At 48.4% G+C, this 25,489-nt stretch overlaps 1 protein-coding gene across 9 annotated transcripts in view; it reads left to right on the forward strand.

Moving 5' to 3' along the window:
• Window positions 1-25,489, forward strand: part of DOT1L (DOT1 like histone lysine methyltransferase) — a 76,382-nt gene that overhangs the window by 27,291 nt on the left and 23,602 nt on the right. For all 9 annotated transcript variants that reach the window (XR_014227123.1, XR_014227124.1, XR_014227125.1 and 6 more), the window contains exons 7-16: window positions 916-978; window positions 8,819-8,874; window positions 11,663-11,742; window positions 13,276-13,344; window positions 16,483-16,589; window positions 17,736-17,777; window positions 19,144-19,227; window positions 20,183-20,417; window positions 21,452-21,565; window positions 22,847-22,938. Coding sequence is in view for 3 of the 9 variants with exons in the window: in XM_082297949.1 (XP_082154075.1) it covers window positions 916-978; window positions 8,819-8,874; window positions 11,663-11,742; window positions 13,276-13,344; window positions 16,483-16,589; window positions 17,736-17,777; window positions 19,144-19,227; window positions 20,183-20,417; window positions 21,452-21,565; window positions 22,847-22,938 (942 nt within the window). In the remaining 6 variants the exon portion in view is untranslated. The remainder of the gene's footprint in view (window positions 1-915; window positions 979-8,818; window positions 8,875-11,662; window positions 11,743-13,275; window positions 13,345-16,482; window positions 16,590-17,735; window positions 17,778-19,143; window positions 19,228-20,182; window positions 20,418-21,451; window positions 21,566-22,846; window positions 22,939-25,489) is intronic.

The following is a 25,489-nucleotide window of genomic DNA, read 5'->3' on the forward strand; positions in this document are numbered from 1 at the left end:
TTGAGCATAAAGAGGTTTAAAACATGCCCATCAACACACACAGTTTTGCTGAGCTGCTGATGGAGGTTTCTACCATCTCTGGATTGTCAGTGGGATCAGAATTGCTGCTGGGCTTCTCTCACAGAATCACGGAATAGTTGGTGTTGGAAGGGACCTCTGGAGATCATCCAGTACAAGGCAGGGTCACCTGGAGCAGGAATGTGTCCAGGTGGGTTTGGAATGTCCCCAGAGAGGGAGACTCACCTCCAAATTTGGGCCAAATCCTAAAGATCAGGTGGGACCAGGCTGCTGGAAATGTAGTGATGGGGATGTGTGAGGAGGCACTGAGCTGTCTGGATATTGGATTTTGTTCCTTTCTCCCCTCTTTGGACTACAGAAAACAGCAGCAGGTCTCCCTCCTCTGCACCCTGGTGTATTTGGGTGCAGTTTGAAGCATTCCCAGTTGCTGTGGGAAGCAGGATTCTCTCTCTGTTTGCTGCTGGGATACTTTGCTTGCTGCTTTCTGCCTCCTCAGTGACCCCAGCAGACCTGGCTTTGTCCTGGTTGTCCCTTTGCTCCCTGGGCTTAGGCTGGGCTGCCCCTGCCTCCTCCCTCTGGGAGGATGCACCACGACTTAAGGCTGGGCCATTTTTAGTGCTGGGCAGTGTAAGGGCTTTTCTTAGAACATGGAACTTCCATGGAAAGGGGGGTGAAGATGCCTCAGCCCTAAGGAAGTGGGGGTTTGGTTTTTTAAGGAAACTGAACAGCAGGAGCTCTGTGTCTGCCTGGCCTTGGAATGTTAATGGCAAAAAGCCTCCAACCAGACAGGATTCTTGGGGGTCAGTGAGTGCTTCAGAGCCGTGTCTCCATTGCTTTGATGGAACTGGAAATATGAGCTGTCCTAATAGCTGGTTTTGGTTTTCCTCCCTCTTGCAGACGATGGACAGAGAGTTCAGAAAATGGATGAAATGGTATGGGAAGAAACATGCAGAATACACAGTGAGTGACACTCAGCTGCAGATCGGGATCCACACTCAGTGCAGAGTTTGTGAAGTCCCCTCCAGCCCTTCCTCAGCCACCAGCAGCTGAGCCACGGCTGATTCCTGGCTCTGATCTTGCTCCTGGGGATGGTGTTGCCAATATATCCTCCCAGACCCCTCTCTCTGCCTGACATGGGGCATGGTGTTATTGGGAGCACTTCCAGGTCTTTCCAGAAGCTCCTGGAAGATTTATTCTTCTAAAGTGTTGTTCTGACTGGGGCTGCCATGAGTCTTCTGTTTGTGTTAAATCCCCTTTTCCTTTGTCCCTCCCTCTCGCCATGGATTGGGATTTTTGCCAGGTGTGGCAGCTCCTGCTTGGGGTTCTGACCTCTCCTGCTGGAAATAAAAGCTGAAGCTTTGGTTCTGCAGGCAGGGGAAGGTGTGGCCACCTGGGAGTGGTTCTGGAGGGGATGGGGTGGCAGGGGTGGAGGTTCTGGATAGATGGAGATTGGAGCAGGATGCTCCAGGAACAGTTAACAGCTGGATGGCTCTCAGGGGAGGGTGGTGGGTGGTTAGTTCTGATTTGGAAAGGTTTGGAATTGGATGCTCTGAGGGTTGAGCTGGAGCAGGGGGGGTAAATGGGTCACCATGGGGGATCTTCCTGCCTGTGGCAAGGGTTGTGTTGGGATTTCTTTATCTTCCTCCTGATGTTTCTTTATCTTTGAGGATGTTTTGCACTCCAGGGATGGTGTGAGGCATGTGCAAATCCATGCACTGTCCAGTGTCGTTCCTTCCCTTTTCCCTTTCTTTCCCTTAGTAATTGTCATTAAGAAAATCTGCTCCCTGGTTAATCACTTTCCAGCCAGGAAATGGATGTACAATAGGAACCCACTGGGAGTTTTGAAAACACATCTATTTATGCTTCTGCCACTTTCCTATGGTCAGGGAAGAGGCTGGATGGATCAGGGATATTCCCTAATATCCCAGGGAAGCTGGGTCACTGCTCAGAGGTTGCAGCTGGACACGTGTCCTGCATCCAGGTGTGAGCAAGGGTTGGGGAATTGTTCCTTCCCTTCTGTGCAGAGCCCTCCTTGCCATGTTCCTGGGATGGAGTGATCCACGTGGCTTCAGCATCCCAGCAGTGCAGGATCCATGGCAGGTTGGAGCTGCCCAGTTTTTATTTCCCAATTTTTTGTCTGCTGGGACCCTTGGCACTCTCAGTTTGTAGTGAAGCTGTTCCAGCTCTCCCTTTGGGAAGCAGGCAGGGAAGGTGATGGTCCCACCTGGAATTCCTGTTCTGGATAGTGGGATTCCCATCCAGGGGATGCTGGGCCTGCTGGGGGCTGGTCTGCAGCAGGATTGATATCAGGCTGCTAATTCCTTCCTGCTGTGGGAGCACTGGGAATGCTTTACTTTTCCTGAAGTGGCCATATGGCATTTTTCCATTGTGTCACCCAGCTGGCATGACATGAAGGGAATTGTTCCTGAGGATACTCTGCTTCTGAGCTGGGTAATTGAAGGAATAGGAGAGGAACTTGGACTAAAATATTGGAAGCATATTGCTTGCCTTAGGCAGCATTTCCATATTGAGCATTCCAAGTGACAGAGTCTGGTGCTATATTGAAACAAAGCTACTTATTTTTGCCAGGTTCTTTGGCTTTTATAACTGTTTTCTGCAGTGTTTAGAGTAAAATTTCCCTGAATATGCAATCTGGGGGTTTTTTTGGGAAGAGTGAAACACTTGCAGCACTTCTTGTCTGAAGGAAAGTTGGTTTCCTGTCACCTTGGAGTGATGCTTGAGCACAGATTTTGGGCTTTTACTGTAGGCACGCAGGGCAGATTTTATTTGATTTTTATTCATCAAACAGACTTTTGCCAGGCAGTTTATTTTCTTTAGGAGCTCCTTAGCAGCACCTGCTATAGGTGACTGTTAAACACAGGGCAAACTTGCTCGCAGTGCAACTGGAGGACACAGGAAGACGTAGGATGGAAAGCCTGGCATCTTTGTGTTTCTGGAAAACAGCTTTGTCCCTGCAAAATGCTTCATGAGGTCCCAAAATTCCAAATGTTGGAGACAAAATAAGCACAAATTGAAATAATCTGTCATCAGCAGAGCTCAACTCGTGAATTCCACTCCAGTGTTACAGGCAGTCATAAGAAAAATCAATGTTTTCAGAAGAATCAAGTGCTGGAGGAGGGGAGGGAGCTTGGCAGAAGTTCAGTGGGAAGAATCTCAGATCCCACCTGCAGCTTTGGCTGAACTTTGTGGAGGGTGGTTCTGTCTTGTTGTAAAAGTGAAAACTGTGGTGCATAAGGCAGCAGTAAATCCTGGAGCTGGGCCTGCAGGGGCGTGCTGGGTTTTTAGATTAATTTAACAGCCAGGATCCCAGGACAGTTAGACATTTCCAGTTCAAATGGATTTTGGGTTCTCCATGGAAAGTGATCTGCTGAGAAGTTGACTTCAGCAGAGTGTTCCATGCTTGTTTGGGTTTGTGCATCTCAACAATTCCTTCTTCCTTGGGAAATTATTACCTCTGTAGCTTTTCACCATCTCCAGCCTTCCCACCTGGTACAATCTCTCTGGGAAATATTTTCTGTCGTTTTTGCCTTTTGCAGCAGTCCAAGAGACTCAGAAGCTCATGATGTTTGTAGCTTGCCCCAAATCCTCCCAACAGGATTTTTTCAGATTACCATTAAAAGAAAAGTTGCTAGGAATGTAAACAAACAAAAAACCCATGACCACCCCCCAAACTCTCCAAACAATAAACTTGTGTTTGAAAAGCCTTGGAGAGAAGGGCAGTCACTGTTGCCTCACCAAATTGTTCTGCAGCCTTCAAATTCACCTCTTGGCTTTCCCCACTGGATTGTTCTTGTTACTGCTGGAAGTTCTGAGCTTGGACATGAATGCTGTAGAGCAAGGCCCAGTGACAGCATTTAAATAAATCCCAATTGTTCAGGTGTATTTCCACCCTATTTTGTCCACAATTATATAAAAAAAATCCCTCTTGAGCAATGGTTCCACACAAAATTGCAGCCTCAGTTGTTCTGTAGTCACTTGGTGATAAAAGAGCATGAAACTTCCCCAGTTGCAGGTGGCAAAGTGTCCTGGGGGGTGTTGGATGCCCAAGGCTCTGCAGAGCCACAGCTGGATCATCCCTGCAGCTGGAGAGGGGGGAGATCCGTGTGGGGCATGAGAGGAGTGGGAGGAATTTGTTCCTCCTGCACTGGCTTGGGAGGCTCCTGATCTCCAGCTGTTGTTGGTCACTGAGTCTCATAATCCTGTTAAATGAATATTTACACCCTCTGCCCTGCTTGGGAATGTGCAGTTCCTGCTCATTTAGGGGAAAATCAGATTCTTTGCTGCTCTTCTCTCCTGCATCCCAAGGGAAGGATCCTCCTCTAGAGCTTTTCATCATCATCATCATCATCTGCTTCAGCTTTTTGGACTAGAATGTCCCACTTCCAACACATCTCCCTTTGTTCCAACTCCTTTTATCTTCTCCTTTCTCTTCCCATGCAACTGAGAAGTTTCCAACATTACCCCACTCTTTTCAAGTAAACCCATCTGAAGGAAGTAGGAGAGTTCTGGAAGGTCATTAGACCTGGCTAATTAGAGAGCCTTTCTTGGGGAATTCCTGCATATGTGCAGCCATCAAATTAAAACCCGGCATGGCAATTAAGAGGCAGATGGGTTTTCATGGTTTCCGACTGTAAATATCCTCAAGTGGTCTCTGAATTGGAGCCATCTCAGGTATCTGGGCCAGGAGGCTGGGGTTGCTCAGTAGCATAAAGTGCTTCTCTTCCTGGGCTCCCCTTGAAGAAAGTTTTTGGTGTTTTTTGGTTTCTGTTGAATTCTCAGTGCCTGTGACCTGTTGTTCCCTTTCCCTGAGAGAAGAAAACACAAAGCAGGCTTGTTCATGGTGTGCTGGAGCACGCAGCAAGATGTGGACTGGAAACCCCGGCATCTTTGTCTTTCTGGAAACTTTGTCCCTGCAAAATTCTTCCTGAGGTCCCAAAATTCCAAATGTTGGAGACAGAATAAGCACAAATTGAAGGATCCCTGGCTGAGCTCAGAGCAGTTGGGAGTTGGTGTAGTCCCATGTTGGACTCTGCTGAGAACCAGGATTAGTTTTGTGTTTATTTACTCAGGGTTGTTATAACAGAATTCCTGCCCTGCTCCATAAATCTCGTGGTAGCAGGAGGTGGCAACGATGATCAGACCAAGAGCAGGAAGCAGGTCAGCATTCCTGAAGGTGGGATTTGGGCTGGATGGGCACCTCTGCTCCCAAGAAACCCCAGGAGCTTCTGGTGGCTGGAGCTGGTTCAGCCCTGGGGGTTGGGGATGAGTTTGGGGCATAAATCAGTGCAAGCCTGGCTCTGTGGCCTGCAGGTCTCTCCCTAAGTCTGGCCTGCCTGTCTGCCTGCTTTTCCTGTTCTGAGCAGAAGCACGGGGTTGTGTGGGAGTTCCAGTGCCCAGGACCTGGTTTGTGATGGTGGCTGACATCACCTGTACCTCAAAATTTCCTTGCCACCAGGAGCTGCACTCAGGGAAGGATGAGCCAGCTGTTTGTTCCTGATCGTTTTGACTGCCCCATTTCAGCGGGAATTTTGCTGCTTTGGTATTTGAAAAGCCCTCCAAACGTCCCCTGTGGCTTTGAAATGATGCCACATTTTGGAGGTTTGGATTCGTGCCTCCGGTTATTTTTGAAAAGAACAAGGACCTAAAAATAGCCCTGTGTACTTTTCCAGGCAGAAATGCCGGCTTTTCGGGAGCCAAGTGTTTGCACGGAGGCGGCTGGAATGAGGCATCTGCCTGTGAATTTATGGCTCTGTGCAGCGTTACCAGAGAGCCTCCCTGGCCAGCACTGGGGTGAGAACCCAGCCCTCCTCCTCAGCACAGGGCCCTGACCTTCCCAGCTTCCTGCTCTGCTCCATGATGAACTCACAGCCTCTGTGCACCTCTGGCTGCCTCCCCCCAGGCTGGGACCTGCTGCTTTCCATCCAGTTGCAGGAAGAGTTACAGGAATCAGATGCTGCTGAGAGTATTCCTGCAGTGTCTGTTTGAAAAACCTGAATAAAAACCTGGTATGGCTTCTAAATTTAGAAGCAGTGCAGGCAGCAGCTCTGGAGGCGATTTGGCTGAGCTAATTATCCTGTTAGATAAAGCATCTCCTGCATTGTCTAATCAGATGAAAATATCTGTGTTACAGATGGTCCCTTCCATTCATTATTCACTAAGGAGATTAAGTTTCTGAGAGAGAGGAGGAGCAGGATGAGGGAGGGGACAGTGGAGGAAGAGATTGAGTGTGGCCCTGTGGCTGTCACTGTGTGGATGTGTCCCCTTCTCCCTGAGTGTCCAGCATGGACCACGTTCTGCTGGTTCAGCTGCTGCTGCTGCCCTGGGGCAGGGAGCAATCGGCTGGACTTTCCTTTCCAGTTCTTGTTTCACTCTCAAAATTACTGCAAACCACCAAGCCGAGTGGGATTTTGGGGGGATTTTTTTGGATTCTCGGTGTCAGTTGATGAGTAAGGAGCTCCTTTCCTTCTTTTAGGGCATCATTTATTGATCCCTGCCCCAGCACAGTGGGTAAGGAGTGGTTGCAGGGGTCAGGCAGCTCAGTCCCTGTTAGAGGGGAGCATCCAGGAATCACTGCCTTTCTTCCAGAGGGAAAAAACAACCCATTTTCTCCCAGCCACAGTTGCTCATCTTATTATTTCTGTACTCCAGTGTTTTTCCTGGTGAGGTTTTTCCCTTGACTCTTGGCAAAGCATGAGCTGGGGAAGCAGTGCCACACAAAAATAGATGTGTTTAAGCTGGGCTGTGGTTCATTTGAATTGTTAAATGGCTCTGGCTTGCAAAGTGTTCATCCACCATGGGTGATATCAGGTTAAAACCTGGAGATTTTGGTTATAAGTGCTCTTCTAACCACACAGACAGGGCAAACACACAGTGAAACTGAACCCAAGTAAAGCCTAACAGCCACTTAGGTTGGATTTCAAGACCTCTCTATGAAGTTTAGTGTTTCAAAATCGTTTCATGTTGCGTTGGTTCTTTGTTCTCTTGCAGACTGTGGCATTAGGGTTGTGCTTCCTGGTTTTCCCAATGTTTTTCTTGCCCTGTTAGTGTATGAAAACCCTGAGGAGACGTTGGGAGCCGGTGGTGTGGAGGATGCCATAGAGAAGCTGACTTGCAAAAATTGTTATAAAATAAACACAGTTGCCTGTCATGTGGTTTTCTTGGACTTCGCCTTGGTTACTCAACCATGGAGCTGTTCACTACAAAAATAGATAAGACTGAGACAAAATTATCTCTTCAAATCAATCTAGAGGAGGTGTCCACAAATAGACATCCAGAAAAAAATCTTTCCTTATATATGAGATGAGAAAAACTCTTCTTGGAACTTTTTTGATCTTGAGTCTCTGGTTCAGATTCTGGCAGTACCCAGCAAGATGTCCTTGGGTTGGATCTTTGAGTTCAGCTTCCAGCTTATCCTTTGTTTTTATTGCAGCAGAGATGTCAAAGGTGGGAGATCACAGGTAGTAATTCTGGTTTAAATCTGATTTCAGCCCAGCTGGTGGAACAGGTATTTCTCAGTAACTTGAGCTAATCTTACCTGCTCTGTTCAGTTTCTAGTACTTAAGGCTCTTGACCAAGTTCTTGATCTCTTGCCCGAGAACCCTGAATGTCCCCTTTGCTCAGCTCTCTGGTGTAGCAGCAGGACATTTTTGGTGGTTTTCCCCTTCCTTTCCTCCTGGAAGCAGCCCCATTCCTGTTGGCACCTGTGGCTTTGTCCTTCCCCGTGGCTCAGGCAGGTTTGTCACCCCCTCAGTGTCCCTGAGCCACACCAGGCCCTGGAGCTCCCTTTGGCTGTTCCCAGGCTGAGCCAGCCCTGAGGTATGGAAGTTGTTCCAGTGCCTGCACTGCAGTGCTGGCACTCTGGAGTTGTCACTCAATGAGAATTAGTGCTGCCACGTGAAATCCTCACTCCTTCCCATACAGAGAAACCAGTGCAGACAAAGGATCCTGAGCAGTCGCTGCCGTTGCTTTGATGTTCCCGAGGTTCTGGCACAAACCATCATCTTCAAAGGGTGTCATCAGCATTAATTATAGAGTTGCACCTTATTTTTTCTCTCCTCCTCTTATCTTCCTCCCCCAACCTTCCTGCTGCCTGACTTGTGGCACAGCAGAAGAGTGTGGCCTGTGGACTTCTCTCGTTTCAAAACACGACTGAGAAAACATTCCTCTGTGCAAGAGCTCTGTGTTCACCTGGCACTTGATGTGGTGTCATTGGAAAGGTGCTCCTCAAGCCACTGAAGTCAGAACTGTATTTATTTTCAAATAAGACCTTTCTGTTACTTCATTTCCAACTTGAAAGTGTTAGAAGTGCTCAAGGTTTATATTTAGCACCACAAAAATCAGATGCTTGTTTGTGCAGTGCAGCAAGAGCCTGGATTGGGAGCCAGGGCTCCCAGCAGGAGCTTTTCCCAATCCATGCTCAGCCCTCTCTCCTGAGGGGAGATCACCAGCCTTGGGGGGCTTCAGGAGGCATCTGCTGATCAGCTTTGGGATGAATGCCAGCACTTCTGGCTTCTCCATGGAGCAACCAGAGACCCTTCCCTGTTCTTCCCAGGCAGGAGAGCGGCCGAGGGTGGGAGCAGGGAGGGAGAAACCTCTGGGATCTGACGAATGAGCAGGGTCAGCTCTCCCTGCTCCACCTCTGGGTTTCCAAAAGGCTTCGTTTGTCCCTGGTTGCTGTGGGGTCAGGGAGCTGGTCCAGCCTGTTTGTCCCTCTCTGAAGGGAGCAGGAGGGAACCCTGTTAACTCCTGTGTGTTTCTGTGTTCTTTGTCTTGTTTTAAGCTGGAAAGAGGTGACTTCCTCTCAGAAGAATGGAGGGAGAGGATTGCAAACACAAGGTACAGTACAGCAATTGAATGCTGCTTTCTGAGCTGGATATTTGGGAGTTTGTATAATGGAAATTGGGAGGCTGGCCAGCTTTTTATATAGAATTTCCATAGCAAATACCCCAAGTCTATCTGCCAACTCTTACACTGGCCTCTTTAGATCCTGTCTTCTGACTAGAAGAATGGCTTTGAGTGCATGTCCCATGATATTCCATACAAGGGTGTATCCAAGATAAATTCTGGTTATAAGAGGAGCACAAACCTCCCATTTGTTTTGCATATCCCTATAGTTCATGTCAGGGATTCTGGCAAAACTCTCCATATCTTGGCTGTTGGGGCACACAGGCTCACTTTCCCTCTTAATAAAAAGGAAGAGACCCAAGTGAGTTTGTTTCAACTTAAATTGGAAGTTCATTTAAACTAATTGTCTTGAAGATTTATTTATGTGAGGAACTGCACAGAGGGTTAGGCTCCTTTCTGAGGGAGCAGAAGGAGAGTAAGTTTGTTAAAAGCAATAAAAATTGTCTGTATTTTTAAAGCTTTACATTCTTTCAGCCTTATGGGTAGAAAAAACCCTCTTTATTTTTATATGACCTTCTGGGCCACCCTGTTATGTGGGGGAATGGAAGGCAGTTGTCAAAGAGGGCTCTGAAAGCCTTCAGAGTTGTGGCAATTTCTGGATTGCTCCCAAAGCTCTGGTTTTGAGAGCCTGGAGGAGGCGTCTGCCAGGCTGGTGACTCCTGCAGGATTCTGTCCCTCACTTTATTCTGGAGGTGCCTTTTAATTTGTGGGCAGACTTGTCCCAGCCTTGCAGCGCACTCGGGTTTGGCTTTGTTGCTTGTTATTCCAAGTGCACACTCCTCCGCTGCCCGGGCAACTTTCCTCGGAATTAATTTAAATTTTAGAGGAATTTTTGGCTTAAGGAGCTCTGACTGCACCCAGAAGTGCTGGGAGATGTTTGGTTTGTGTGGCATGGCACGCATTGTGTGTCTCAGTGCTGCTCCACCTCGCTCTGGTGCAGGATCAGGGAATTCTGGAATGGTTTGGGTTGGAAGGGACCTTAAATCTCATCCAGTGCCACCCCTGCCATGGGCAGGGACACCTCCCACTTTTGCTCCAGGGTTGCTCCAAGCCCCAATGTCCAGCCTGGCCTTGGGCACTGCCAGGGATGAGGCTGGCACCAGGACATAGTTCCCGGTGTATTCCAGGGGATCCCTGTGCCTGTGGCTTGGCAAAACCTCCTGGAACGAGGGCTGAGCCCAAGGGGGGGATTCGGGGTTCCTGTGCCCTGCATGTGCACACAGAATTCTGTGCCAGAGTGAACACTATAAAAACACACATCTGCACGCTCTGGCTTTTCCCCTTCCTCTCCTGGATCTCCTGGATGTTTTCTAGTTCCATTAATATGTTTGGCTCTTTTGCAAGGCCCTTTTTTTAATTGGCACATGGGAAGGAAGAGGAAGAAACCCCTGCTAGCTTTACTTGCCAGGCAGGGTTTCCCGAATTTCCAAGAGCAAGGCGTAGCAAGATAAACTTTTTTTTTCTCTTGGTGTATAAACATTTTTTTTTCGTTCATGGTTTTTAATAGCTTTGGCTTCTGCTCTTAAACTCCATGTCCTTGTTGAACACGTTTCATGTGTGGAGGCACTGGGAAGGGAGTTTTCCAGCAAAGAAATCTGTTCTTCATGTGGGAACAATAGGCCAGGATGGCTTTTACACCTCACAGAATCCTGGAATATCCTGAGCTGGAAGGGACCCTCAGGGATGATCAGTGCAGCCCCTGGCCCTGCCCAGACACCCCAACAACCCCAGCCTGGGCATCCCTGAGAGCGCTGTCCAAACGCTCCTGCAGCTCTGGCAGCCTCGGGGCCGGGCCCATTCCCTGGGGAGCCTGGGCAGTGCCCAGCAGCCTCGGGGGGAAGAACCTTTCCCTGAGATCCATCCCAAACCTCCCCTGACAAGTTCATTCAGCAGGGAGCTCAACCACTTCCAAGAGCTGTTGAGGACTCTTGTTGCAGCCTGGTAGTAAATGGGCACCAGGGACAATGAGACCAGGCTGATGAGACCTTAAAACTAAAGGGGTGTTTCTTTTTAAATCTGTGATTAAATTCTTTTTCAATGTTCTGGTTCTTTCCCAAACCCTTTTATCATTTATGGGATTCTACCTCTGATTCTACCTCTGTGCAGATTTCTTTGTTTCCATATGATTTTTTTTTTTTCCCCAGGAGCAACCCCCTCCCTCGATTGAATTTCCTAACCCAGAAAGAAAGATACAATTCCCCTTTTTGTGGGTAGGGCTGAAGTGCTGGGTTTAGGACAGGGAAAATGTGCTGAGATGTTACTGTCTTCTGGCATTACAGGGAATTTAGAGCTGGAAGAGAAACAGGGTGCCCAGAGCAGCTGGGGCTGCCCCTGGATCCCTGGCAGTGCCCAAGGCCAGGCTGGACATTGGGGCTTGGAGCAGCCTGGGACAGTGGGAGGTGTCCCTGCCCATGGCAGGAGTGGGGCTGGGTGGGCTTTAAGGTCCCTTCCAACCCAAACCCCATTGTGGGGTTCTGAAATATATTTTGATATTTTGCTGTAATCTTTTAAGTCCCCCACCAAGAAGGAACAGGATAATGTTTGTTGTGCTGAGTGTTGCTCTCCATGTGTTGGGTGGCAGGAGCTGTAGAGTTGGGGACCAGCAGGTTTGTCCATGGCTGGAGTGGCTGGGAAGGCTCCAAGTGGCTGTGACGTGGCTGGGGGGTCCCTGTGGGGTGTTCCTGGCTCCCCAATCTTTAACTGGGTCATTGTTTTGCAGTGTTATTTTTGTGAATAACTTTGCCTTCGGGCCTGAGGTGGATCACCAGCTGAAGGAGCGCTTTGCGAACATGAAGGAAGGTAAATCTGGCTGGAAATGTTTTTCCCTTGGTTTCCTGATTCCTGTGGGAGCTGGGCTGGGAGGGGGGCTCAGTTCCAGCTGGCAGAGCTGGGCTGGGAGGTTTGTTCTGTGCCTTGGGGCCAAGTGTCTGCACCACAGTTGGGATTTCCACTTCCCACCTTCATGGCTGCCCAGACCTGCCTGGCTCCTTGGAGCATCCCTTCTGCTGGGACAGCTCTGGAGCAGGGGTGGGGTGGGGGGAGCTGCTGGGCCATCCGTCCCTCTTTTGGGAGCCCACAAAACACTCAACAGCCAAGGCCAAACTTCCTGCTTCCCTGGCAGAGTCCAAGGCTAGGCTGGATGGGCTTGGAGCACCTTCGGATACTGGCAGGTGTCCCTGCCCATGGCAGGGATGAGCTTCAGGGTCCTTCCAGCCCAGCCCATTCCATGATTCTTGGCTGCAGAGGCACAGCTTTGGAAGGCCAGGCTGTAATTCCATACAGAACTCACTTCCTGGGTTCTCCTGTTCAGAGTTGTCCCATTCAGTGCTGGGTGTTAACCCCTGAGTATTGAAATGCTGGAGTCTCCATCCCTGCAAGTGCTCAAAAACCTGGGGATGTGGCACTTGGGGACAGGGTTTAGTGGTTACCATAGTGGTGGTGCTGGACTTAAAGATCTTGAAGGTCTTTTCCAACCTTAATGGTTCCACAATTCCATGCAAACAGGGACACTGTCACTGGGTGCTCCTTGGGAAGCCTCACTGCACACTGGGACACCCACTAACCCCACCACGGCCTTTCCATTGCCCTGGGTGTCTTTTCTTTGCTCTTAACCACTGGGATAACAATTTCACTTGATTGTGGCAGAAATGACAGAAATAACAATTTCTGACAAGAAAAATGTGTGGTGTGAACAAAGCAGCTGTGGCTTCCCATGGCACAGCTTTGTGCTGAAATAAATAATGTGACTTTTGGGCTCTGCTGCAAACCATCAAACTCCCAAACTTAAGCTGTTTAATTTAACTGGTTTACTTTTTCATTTTCCAAACTTGTTTAATGGTGGCTTGAGAGCAGTGGGAAGGTGGGGCTGGTTCAAGAACCCTTTTACAATGACAAAACCTAATTTCTCTTCCCAGAGTGTGCTCAGAGTGAGCTGAATGACCCCAAATACCCATGAAATGCAGATTAGTGGCCTCTAAATAAAACAGCTTTGGGGGCTTGTGTGAAAAAGATCCCAAGGAGGAAGGAGATAATTGAAATTTCTTTAGATTGCCACTGAGAATTAATGTATTTTTTTCCCCCAAATGTTTCAAATCTTTCATTTTAAAGTGATCCTTGATGTGTCACCTGGCAAGAATCATAGATTGGCTTTCTTGGGGCTACCAAAATGAGGATTAAGGGATTTATTTCTTTTTTTTAGTGCTATACAAGGGGCAGGTTTATAGGGCTGCTCTTTAGGGCTCTGTACTGGGTTATATTTATTAAGTAGTTATTTCTAGAACAAATAATGGAGCTGACTGTGCTTTTTTTTATTTCTTTTCTCCTTTTTTCCAGGTGGGAGAATTGTGTCCTCAAAACCTTTTGCACCTCTAAATTTTAGAATTAACAGTCGAAACTTGAGTGGTATGATTGCCCTTTTTATTGTTATTACAGTTGTGGATATTCATTATATGAACGTGTCTGGGGGGGTGTTGTTGCTTTTTAGAGTTGTTTAAATAAGTAGAAAATGCTGTTGGATTATTGGGGCACACCAAGTGACAGGTACTTAAAATCAGTCAAAAAAACCCCACCCGAGAGAGGAGCAAACAGACACTTTTTGGGGTTTGTGCTGCAGTGTTTTGATGTTTGTCCCATCAATGTGTCCCTGCCTGGGCAACTTTGGAGCTGAAGAGAAATCAGGAGTTCTAGGGTGTGATTCATTTCTTCAGCCACAAAGAGCTGCAGTGACTCACAGGGGAGTTCCTTATACCCTAAATCCAGGCAGATAAACCCCAGCAGTCAGGATTCCTGAGGCTTCCAGGTTATGGAGCCAGTCTGGGAGAGCTGGGGGTGTTCACCTGGAGAAGAAAAGGCTCTGGGGACAACTTAGAGCCCCTTGCAGGGCCTAAAGGGGCTCCAGGAGAGCTGCAGAGGGACTGGGAACAAGGCATGGAGGGACAGGACACAGGGAATGGCTTCCCAGTGCCAGAGGGCAGGGCTGGATGGGAGATTGGGCAGGAATTGTTCCCTGGGAGGGTGGGCAGGCCCTGGCACAGGGTGCCCAGAGCAGCTGGGGCTGCCCCTGGATCCCTGGCAGTGCCCAAGGCCAGGCTGGACATTGGGGCTGGGAGCAGCCTGGGACAGTGGGAGGTGTCCCTGCCCATGGCAGGGGTGGCACTGGATGGGATTTAAGGTCTTTCCCAACCCAAACCATTCCAGGATTCTGTGAAATGTTCAACTGTGAACATCTCCTGTGCTGTGCATTGAGCAAAGAAACCTCTCTGAGACACACCCAGGCCCTGGGCCTGGTTTATTGCCAGCACAGGGTTGTGTTTTTCTCCTCCTCTGAACATGCAGGACTTGATGTTTGCTGGTGTTGTCCTGTGCAAGGACATGAGCTGCAGTTTAAGGAGCTTTTGGGATGTTCCATGTTTTGGTTATGCTTTTGACCTTTCTCAGACTTCCATTGTTGAAACTGGGATGTCTGTGCAGGGCCAGGACTGATGATCTTTGTGGGTCCCAGATCAGGTTATTCCATGAAATTTCTCAAGCAAAAGTACAGTCCAAGCTGGGCTTTACTTGTATTTACTGTGTCCAGTGCTAAACTTTCCCTAAATCAACCCCATCTCATTCCCTCCCTGTGCAAACATGGGGAGCAACTCACTGAGTTCCAAATCTCGAGCTGTGCTAATTTCAGCTTAAACTGCTTTTGAAGAACAGTAATTTTTGGACTGTCATGAAGTAAATTGTGGCATTGGGAGTTATTTTTACCAAGCTGGAATTCTTGTGGGTGTCCCACACATCAGGCAGCCGAACCTGCACTTTTCTTCCCTGTTTGAAATTCTCTTCATGGACCTCTGGTGGTTTGGAACCTTATTGACCCTTGGGTGCTGGACTGCCAATTCCTTGGAGACAGGGACTTGAAAATAAAAGGGAAAAAAAGGTGGAATGGTGCTTCTGGAACACCTCAAACTTCAGGAAAGCTGGAATCAGGCTGTCAGTTTGCTAATGAGGCAAAGAGAGTGTGAGTGAAGCTTGGGCCCTCTTGCAGAGCCCACCAGAGCTTGAGGAAATCCAAGAATGCACTTGGAGAAGTTTCAATGAGACCTGCCCACAAAAATACAGGGGTTTGGCCTCTCAAGCCTTTTCTTTCCTGGATTCTTCCCATTTCCTTCTCTCTCTGCTGCATTTGGGAGACTGAGGCCAACATGTGCTGCTCCTTTCCCCTCAGAACAGCCCTGGCTACGAGTGCCAGTTGAGCCAGATCTTTATCCCATTCCAGCTCCCACCCCAGCATGGATTCATTGGGAATGTTTTCTAGAATGCTGAAGTTTCAGATCTCAGCTGTTATTTAAAGCTGAATGGAAATGCTGATGTTAAAATTATATTGAGATGATTAATTGGGGTTTGGATGGGTGAGAGGCTTAGCAAAAGGAGAGACAACAACTTCCTCCAGTAGGAAACTTCCAGGGATTCAGACAAAAGGCCCTGAAAAAAAATTACCTTTGCATGCTACAAACAGGGAGAATTGTGGGAATAAATTTTAAGGCTTAATCCCATTCTGAACCATATTATGTTTGGGAAATACCAATATCAAACGAGCTTGTGTGGGATGTGCTGGGCCTGGGCCTTGTTCCAGTGGCCTGTTCCAAGTGACACTTCCAGGGAAATGCCATCCCCAGCCATGGCCAGTATCCTGCACGTGGTACAGGGGATGTCACTGCTCTGCTGCTTTTGTGCTGCCCCACAAGGTTTTTCATAAGACTTTTATTCATCAAGGCTTTTTTTGGTGCCTGAGCATGACTTGAGTCACGTCTCACCTGCCTATCAAATACTCTGATCTCGAGTATGAGCATTTAAATCATTTATACAAAACAATGGAAAAGATCAAGCTTTAAGAAGGAGGCACCAATTCCCTCAACACCACTTTTGTCCTTAGTGCTTCCATCTGTAAGAAAAAGTGGAAATGTGGAAAGAGTTGGGACAAATGAAAACAAGTATTAAAATGTGGTTAAAATAGTGGTTGAGGTCTCTGAATCCCAAACCTTGCTTTTGGCCTCTTCTGGGTCATTTGTGTTTAATTAGAAACGTGCCATAATTTCTCCTGCAGCCCTGCCACTCACTCAGTGGTTGTGGGGGTGTTTAAGGCACATCCCATTGCCATTCATTCTGGAGAACAAAACAAAATTAGACAAGAAAGCAAACCCAGAACATGTTTGTCTCCGGTCCAAATATGGGGCAGCTACAGTTGACAGGGGCTGGGCTGGTGACATTCTGGGACTGTTTAATTCAGTCCTGTCACACATGTGTTGTTCCTTGGAAAAATGTGTTGTTCCTTGTTGTTCTCTTGGCCAAGGCTGAGGAATTCACTCTGGGCTGGCTGGCTGAAAGGTACATGTCCCACATGTTTGTTTCCTGTGGGGTGCACGTAGCAAGAGAGTAAGAAATTCCCTCTCAACTCCCAGCAGAGTTTTCCTGGAGGATCTGCAAACCAGATTTCTCAGTGTTGATGCCTGGCTGGTCTCAGCTGAGCTTTTCCCTCACCTGGCTCTCCTCCCACAGATATTGGCACTATCATGAGGGTTGTGGAGCTGTCACCACTGAAGGGCTCCGTGTCCTGGACGGGGAAACCAGTCTCCTACTACCTGCACACGATTGACAGAACCATAGTGAGTACCAGGGGTGCCATGGGGCCAGGAGCCTCTGCCCTGCTCCAGGGCAGCGTTTTCCAGCTCCACATCCTTCTGCTTTGCACTTGTCTTCATGTCCCTTTGTGTATTGACAGACCTGAGTGTGCAAACTGACTCTGGCTGCTCCAGGGCAGCGTTTTCCAGCTCCACATCCTTCTGCCTGGCACTTGTGTCCGTGTCCCTTTGTGTATTTACACACCTGAGTGTGCAAACCAACTCTGGCTGCTCCAGGGTTCCACACCCCCTGGGGATAAGGGCAGTGCTGACTTACCGAAGGTGCAGAGATTCACTGATGAAATTCCTTCTGCAGCTCCTCAGAATTGGGGTCTCCTGCTGTAAATTCCTCACTGAGGAGAGACTCAGTGGGGCTTTGATTCCTCTGTGGTGCACAGACCATTTCATTCAGTCATATTCAACCAGTACATCTCAATTTTAGTGAAATTCTCAGCTGCTGTAGAAGCAGCCCAAGCTCCACAACAATGGTGATGCATTCACTGGTGTTTTGAAATTAAACGAAACAAAAACCAACCAAACAACAAAACCAAAAACTCCCAACCAACCAACAACAACAAAAAACCCAAACAACACCTCACCCCTCCCACCAGAAAAACCCCAAGCCCCCCAAAAAACCCCAACTCCTCCATAAAACCCAACAAACCCCATGGAAATGAAGCATTTTGTGGACAAACCATTTATTGCAGCCCAAGTTTTTCGAAGTGTGACAGTAAGGCTGCTTTCCTTGCTCTGCTGTAGTCTAACAATGCTTTTGTTCAGGAATATGCCAGAGTGCAGATAAATGGTGGAGTACAAGGGTGCAGCAGCTCCAGTGAAAATAACTGCATTGAAAATCAGCCTCTGCTGAGGGGAGATATGTGACACAAAGCTTTAAAACAAGGCCAGGCAGTGGTGGGGATGATAAAACCTTGTAGAGGTTGGATTATGCCCTGTTACACAACAGGCTGGGTGGCTGAAAAGAATGAATGTAAGTGGCTTCTTGATGCAGCTTGTCAGAAGCAAAGCAGTCAGAATTTCTGCAGTTCTGCGCTTATTTTAAGCTAATATTTTATTCTTCTGTGTTCATCTGTCATGGCTTTGAAGATGACTCTCTTCTCTTTCTATTTTCAGCTTGAAAACTATTTTTCTAGTCTCAAAAATCCAAAACTCAGGGTAAGTTTCAGTCATTTTCTGTAGTAAACTCCAAGTAAGGGAGCAGCCACTGTGAGGAATTTATTCACAGGTGGACAGAATTGATAGGAAATCAGATTTTCTTGGTAGGCAAAGAACATGGAGCTAATTGAAGGGAAGCCTCAGATGCCATCAAGCACTAATTCAATCATGTCCAAGGGATTTCTAATAGAGAATTAATGGGGCAGCCCCAAGGTGCTTTTACCTTGCACTGGAGGTCTATAATGAGCTATTTCTTCATTAAAGAACTGGAATTAAAGAAGGGAATGGTGGTTTGAATCTGTCCCAGTGCTCAGCTCCTGAAATGAAGCTGAGCAATGCTCTGAAATGTTCCTTTTGGGATGTGCCATTGGAGGCACAGAGTGAGTTGTCATTTGCTGCAGTCTGGGCTGTTACACGTGGAATTAAAATGCCAGAGGATTTTTGGGACTGTGCAGGGCTGTGTTAACCTGAAATAATCAATGGATTCCCAGGAAGAGAATTAAGTGAGGCCACTTAATTTAAAACTTCAGGTAAATGTTCATCCTCAGGCTGAGTGGCTCTGTAGGAGCAGACTCATGGGGGCTCTGAAATGGAATTATTTCAGATTGCTCCACTCACATTTGGGATAAAAAAAGGCTTCTTGGAGAAAAAAAAAAAAAAAAAAAAAAAGCTCAGGGTACTTCTGACCTTCCCTGCTTTTCACAGTGAAACCTGCCACTGGTTTGGTTGATAATGAAACCTGCCACTGGTTTGGTGCTTAAATCAAAGGAGTGTTGGAATTGCCAGAATTCTTAAGCAGGTTAAACCTCACCTGGAAGGTGCAGGAAAGGCTTTGGCTGAGTCCTGGAAATTTCCTGTCTGAAAGAGGTTTTTTTTTTTTTTTGCTAAGAGAGAAAGAGATTTTCTCTGAACAAGGAAATTTTCTGTCTGCTTGGGAGAAAATCAGCCTGAAAAGTTGCTGCTTTTAGTTTTTATTAATCACCTTGATAAACTTGGCTAAAGTTGAACTAGATGATGATTTATGGCTTTGCCATTTCCATCGTGGAAGATTTTTAAAGTGGCACCACGAAATGCTGGGCTTGTGGGGAAGCTATTGAAATGTTTAATAATAATAATAATCCAAATGAAACCTGATACAGCAGTGTGGGGTTGGGAGGGGAGAATATGGGAAGAGGTTGGAATTTAATCTCCTCTGGAGGTGGAGAATGCAGTGGAAAAGGACTTGCTCTCACCTGAGTGAGGCCTTGAGGCAGGGGAAGGTTTTTCCCTTCTCTTGTGGAAAACTAAGCTGGGAAACAAAGTGATCTGTATTAAAAAGTGCCAAATGCACGAGCAAATGATGAAATCTCCCACCCCTTTTCCCCAGGAGGAACAAGAGGCAGCTAGACGTCGTCAACAAAGAGAAAACAAGAGTAACACAACGACTCCAACGAAGGTCCAAGAAAACAAGGTGAACATCCTGCATTTCTGTGCACTGACTGTGCTTCCTGTGTGGCTGTGCACGAGCTCGTGCTCTGAGTCAGGAAAAGCCTGGCTCCGTGGGAAGGCTGCTGGGTTTTACTCTGAGCACACAAACTGCTGTTGCTGTGCCCAAAAATATGATGGAGTGAGTGAATAAAAGCTGCACTTGGGAGTCGCACCACTAATTCCGGGGGAAAAAAACCCCAAGGTGTTGCAAGATGAATAGTTGGTTGTCCACCCTCGCTTGCATCCAGCAGGAGTTTGCAGAGTTGTCCCTGAGTCACAGCCCACTGAAGGGCTGAGTCTCTTCTGCAAAGACTCATTTCCTTTCTTGGGTAATGCTGTGAGAAATGCAGTGCCTGTTCATGCCCAAAAATATAAAGTATTGATTGTACTCTGATTTTTGAGTGAAATTCAGTTGAATATAGTCAGGGAAGGATGAATAATCAGCTTTTCTTAGACAACAGGTACAGATTTAACAGAATCACTGAACAGTTTGGCTGGAAGGGACCTTAAAACTTATCCAGTGCCACCCCTGCCATGGGCAGGGACACCTCCCACTGTCCCAGGCTGCTCCAAGCCCCAATGTCCAGCCTGGCCTTGGGCACTGCCAGGGATCCAGGGGCAGCCCCAGCTGCTCTGGGCACCCTGTGCCAGGGCCTGCCCACCCTCCCAGGGAACAATTCCTGCCCAAGATCCCACTTAATTCTGCCTGAGGTTCCCCCTTTCAGCATTTTCTTTTCTGTAATGGGTAAGTCCAGAAGAGAATGAGCACAACTCCTTGGGAACAACTCTTACCCCAAACAAGCCTGCTCCCCTGGCAAGTTATTGAACTGCACTGCATCAGTCTCCTTTCAGAAAGCTAAACACAATTATTAATGTTTGCTGAAAAGGAATGCTTCATGTGGAGGTAGAAATGACCAAAGTTTTTCAAAACCTCTCAGGATTCTGGTGCTGAAGAAGAAAAAGCTGCAGCAAATTCTGTTAAAAAGCCATCTCCCTCCAAGGCCCGGAAGAAAAAGCTGAGTAAGAAAGGCAGGAAAATGGCAGGGAGGAAACGAGGGCGCCCCAAGAAAATGAACACGGCGAGTACTGAACGCAAGACCAAGAAGAACCAAACTGCACTAGAACTTCTGCATGCTCAGACTGTCTCCCAGACATCTTCATCCTCTCCTCAGGGTGAGTGCAGGGGTGCTGGAAGAGCCTGGATCAGTCTCTGAAGCTCTGGACGTGCTCATTTTTGCTTTAATGCCAGGTTGAGTTTGGTTTTGTGGCATAACTCCCCTGTTGCCACCAGAGCAAAGCTGCCCTTGAGGTGGTGGTGATGGTGGTGGTGATGATGGTGATTGATGTGTTAATGGTGGTGTGGGTGGGATTAATGTATTGATGGTGATTAATGTGTTAGTGCTGATGGCATTAATGTATTGATGGGGGTGGGATTAATGGTGATTGATGGTGATTAATGTATTGATGGTACTGGGTGGGGGATCTGTCTGTGGGTACTCAGCCAGGAGCTGGGGCTGAACTGTGGCTGCTGCCTTATCTCAGCTGCTGCTCTTAGGATGGAGCACAGATATCCTTCCAAACAGTCTGGGGCAGTGTGTCCGTGTGTCCGGGGCCGTGTGTCCGTGTGTCTGGGGCCGTGTGTCCGTGTGTCTGGGGCAGTGTGTCCGTGTGTCTGGGGCCGTGTGTCTGGGGCCGTGTGTCCGTGTGTCTGGGGCAGTGTGTCCGTGTGTCTGGGGCAGTGTGTCCGTGTGTTCGGGGCCGTGTGTCTGGGGCAGTGTTTCCGTGTGTCTGGGGCAGTGTTTCCGTGTGTCTGGGGCCGTGTGTCCGTGTGTCTGGGGCCGTGTGTCTGGGGCCGTGTGTCCGTGTGTCTGGGGCCGTGTGTCCGTGTGTCTGGGGCAGTGTTTCCGTGTGTCTGGGGCCGTGTGTCCGTGTGTCTGGGGCCGTGTGTCCGTGTGTCTGGGGCCGTGTGTCCGTGTGTCTGGGGCCGTGTGTCCGTGTGTCTGGGGCCGTGTGTCCATGTGTCTGGGGCCGTGTGTCTGTGTGTCTGTGTGTCTGTGTGTCTGGGGCAGTGTGTCCGTGTGTCTGGGGCCGTGTCTGTGTGTCTGGGGCTGTGTTTTGATCTCAAATGCCATGTTGTCAGTGGTAGAGCTCCTGTCCTTGTCCCACGCACTGAGTGCTGGTCTGAGGCTGTGTTTGTCTCTCCCCAGATGCCTACAAGTCACCTCATAGCCCATATTACCAACTACCTCCTAAAGTGCAACGGCATTCGTCCAACCAGCTCCTGGTGACACCCACCCCCCCTGCACTACAGAAGCTGCTAGGTAAGGCTGGCCTTGGCCTGCCAACCTCCCCTTTGGGGTTTTGCATGGGGCAGGAGAGGGATTATCTCCTTCCCGCCTTCCCCTGCCCACCCCACTTCCTCTGGCATCACCACAAGGTCCCTCCTCCTGCTGAAGTTGGTGTTTTGCTCTGCTTTTGTTCTCTGATGTTGGTTCAGCTCTTGTTTGGCATAAAAGGCAGCAAGGCTTGGGTTTAGCAGAAATAGTCAGAAGAAGCTTTATTTGAAATGAAACCATTCTCTTAATCCTGGGGAACCCCACTCCATTCCCTCTGCTGAGCTCAGAGCCAGTAAATGAGGTGCTGTCTGAGAGTTTAAGGTCACAAAGGTGTGGTTGGAAAATTCACTTCATGTTCAGAAGGTGCTTTAAGGGTGCTTTTTTTTTTTTTTGATCTTCTGCTCTCTGTCCCCTCCCAGCTGTTTCTGGCTTTTGGCATTGGGCATGAGCCAGTCCAGGATGCTCTGGGAATGGGGCAGAATGGTCCTGTCTGTGTGGGGACCAAGGTCATCTGTGATGTCCTTAACGTGTGCTCTCTTGCTGTTGTGTCAGTTATGGCTGATTTCTTGTTAAAGAGAAAGACAGGGTGATTTTGAGGGATATTTTGTGGCAAAAGAGTGATTTTGAGGAGTGTTTTGAGGCAGGGTGGATGGGGACACGATGACCCTTGTCTGGGCTAAGCCTTGTGCAGGTTTTTGCACACCATTTGCCTGTTTTGGGCTTAGTCCTGGGGTTGCCTTTAATGGTGGAAGGCCTGGGGTGGAGGAAGGGTCATTGCTGGAGATAAAGGGTAATGAGAAGCCAAGTGCTCCTTGGAGAGGAGAGTAAAGTAGGGGTAGAGCTCCTCATCTCGGAGGGAGGAGGAGGAACAGGCCCTGTGTTGGTGCTGGCTGAGTGCTCTGAGCTCAGGGCTGCTTTGGGCTCCTCCAGCTCATTTCTTTTATGATTTCTGCTTACGGAGCACTCAGACCACTCAGCTCCTTTTTGCTCATGCAAACACACCCTGAGCCCCAGCACCTTCCTCTGCCTCTTTGGATGTGCTGTCCTGGCTTCCGTTGGAGCCAATGGATCCAAGAGTTCCTTTTGGACCAGGAGATGGATTTTCAGCATGTCCTTAAATCCATCTTCAATGGCTTGGTCTGACTACGAGTCCAAATCAAAAGCAAGAGAGAGAAGAGTAAGGAGAGGTGGCCAGGAGCAGATAGGGGCAAACAGGGGCATTGCATTGACTCCCTGCTGGAATTCCTCCTCTGATTTATTTTGCAGACTCATTTAAGATCCAGTACATGCAGTTCATGGCATACATGAAAACTCCTCAGTACAAAGCAAGTCTGCAACAGTTACTGGAGCAGGAAAAGGTGGGTTTCACTTTTTAACATTTCTAAACAAAATTACCAGGCTGAAGTTCCTGGGATGTGGGGAAGAGTGCTGGAGATGGGAACTGTGTGCATTTACACCACTCCTCCTTGGGCTGAACAACTGCCAGGGGATTTTGTTGCAAACTCAGTTTTTGTGTGCTTAAATCTGCAAAATGATAGAGCTGCACCCCCCCATTCCTTCTGTGCCCCCACCTGACAATGCTGACTTAGAATCACAGAATCCCAGAATTATTTGGGTTGGAAGGGACCCTACAGGCCATCCAGTCTCACCCCTGCCATGGCAGGGACCCCTTCCATTGTCCCAGGGTGCTCCAAGTACCATCCAGCCTGGCCTTGGGCACTGCCAGGGATGGGTTCCTCCCAACCCAACCCAATTCCAGGATTCTCTGAACCACAGTTCACAGGGATTGAGAAACCCAAGCTGTCATCACAGATTTAGGGGATTTAGCTCAGCATCCTTGGTGCTGATAATCAGAATGCATTGGATTGCACTGGTGGGCAAAGTGTAAATGTAAATCCATGGATCCAAATCATGCACTGGAATACATGGAAAGGCAAGGAGAGTCCTGGAGCTGTGCAGTGGGATGTTTCTCTGCCACGGAGCCACCAGCAGAGGGAGGAGATTTCCTGCTTGAACACCTTCTTGTCATGCTTTATCTCAGCTATGAATGATTTAATTGCTGTATCAATTAGCCCTGATGAGAGTCTGTTCCTGCTCCTTCTGCAGAGGAGCCTTTCTCCATAATGCTCAGCAATAAACTTGAACTTGCAGTTAAAACCTTCCAGTGCCTAAAGGGGCTCCAGGAGAGCTGCAGAGGGAACAGGACACAGGGAATGGCTTCCCAGTGCCAGAGGGCAGGGCTGGATGGGAGATTGGGCAGGAATTGTTCCCTGGGAGGGTGGTGAGGCCCTGGCACAGGGTGCCCAGAGCAGCTGGGGCTGCCCCTGGATCCCTGGCAGTGCCCAAGGCCAGGCTGGACATTGGGGCTTGGAGCAGCCTGGGACAGTGGGAGGTGTCCCTGCCCATGGCAGGGGTGGGGCACTGGATGGGCTTTGAGGTCCTTCCAGCCCAAACCAGTCTGGGATTCTGTCCAGGTCCAGCTTTTGGCATTCCCTGTGGAAGCTTTCCTTTGCTCTGTACCTTTGTAAGAGCATCAGCATAAAGCCACTGGACTTTTTTATTGTGTTTTCCATATTGGGAACTCTCCAAAGGAGAGAGATTAACTTGTGCCACCCCATTTCTTACTGAGAAGTGGTTGATGCTGGTGTGGTGTTCATGGAAACCTCTTTTCTGTGGATATTTCCATTTGCTTTCACAGTCAATCAGCACTTTGAATTTTCATCTTTTTCCTTAAGCAGCAGATTTTTCTGCTTGTTCGGCACTCGTCAGGAAAGTCAGCATGAAGTGAACTTGTCTTTGCAGAAATGAAATGATGGTGTGCAAGGGTTGTGCCCTGCACAGAGAAGGAATCAGGAGCATGGAAAAGTCATCACTTGGTGGTGGTGTCCAACAGCTGCTCCACACTTTTAAACATTAAAATGAGGAATTCAGTATGAAAATATTTTTTTATGGAGTGCTACATGGCAAATTAAACCTCACAGAGGCAGAACTTGGCTGGGTGAGGGGCTGGCTCTGGTCTGCTCAGTAATTCCCTCTTACAGGAAGGTTTTCAAGTACAATAAAAATCTCTCTGTAATAATGATTTTAAAATCAGCTGCTGCTTCCCAGAGTGCCCTTAGATGGAGCTGTCAGCCCCTGCAGTGCCTGGGAAAGCTGAATGAAATGTCTCGTGTTGAAAACAAAAATGATTGTTCGGCATCACCCAGAGCAGCCCCTTCAGCATTGCAGGGACTGTGTGTTCCTGCACGTGGGGAGTTTCCAGCACTGCTGCTTCCCTGCTTGGAGGATCAGTCATGGAGTCCTGGAATTGTTAAGGTTGGAAAAGATCAAGGTGCTTTTTGCACCCCACTTTTCCTGGAGCAGTGGCTCAGGGGCTGCACAATCCCTGCTTGGCCTCAGCAGCACGAGTGGAGAGCAGGATAATCCCAAAGCTGCCTCTCCTTGCTGCACTAATCCTGCATTTGGGGCTGCATAAATGAGGCTCTTCAGCCAGTCCTGTCCTGCCCTTTGCTGTGCATGGCCACAGATGGAGGGAGCAGGGATCTGGGATGTTCTGGGCAGGGAATGTGCTGGGAGTGGCTCCGGTGACCCGCTGAAATAATGGTGGCACAAGTGGGAAAACTGGCTTGGATTATTTAGGACTTTCTTCCTGCCTTCTCCCCCAGTGTATTTTCATTTACTGCATCTCTTCCATGAGTATTGGATAGGGAAACTCTGAACTGGGGCTCTGGGGATTTAGAGCCAGTTCCCAGCTTGGGAGCAGATTTTGTGCAGATAATCTTTTCCAGTTCTATTTCTGCTCTGTAGGATGTGATTATTGCTGCTTCTTCACAATGCACTAGGAGGATAAAAATGAGCTTTTAAGACAGCTTTGATTGTATTTTACCATACAGGAGGAAAAACCTACTT

This window comes from Coloeus monedula (genome assembly GCF_965178545.1).
Source record: "Coloeus monedula genome assembly, chromosome: 27".
In the NCBI taxonomy this organism is placed as follows: Eukaryota; Metazoa; Chordata; class Aves; order Passeriformes; family Corvidae; genus Coloeus; species Coloeus monedula.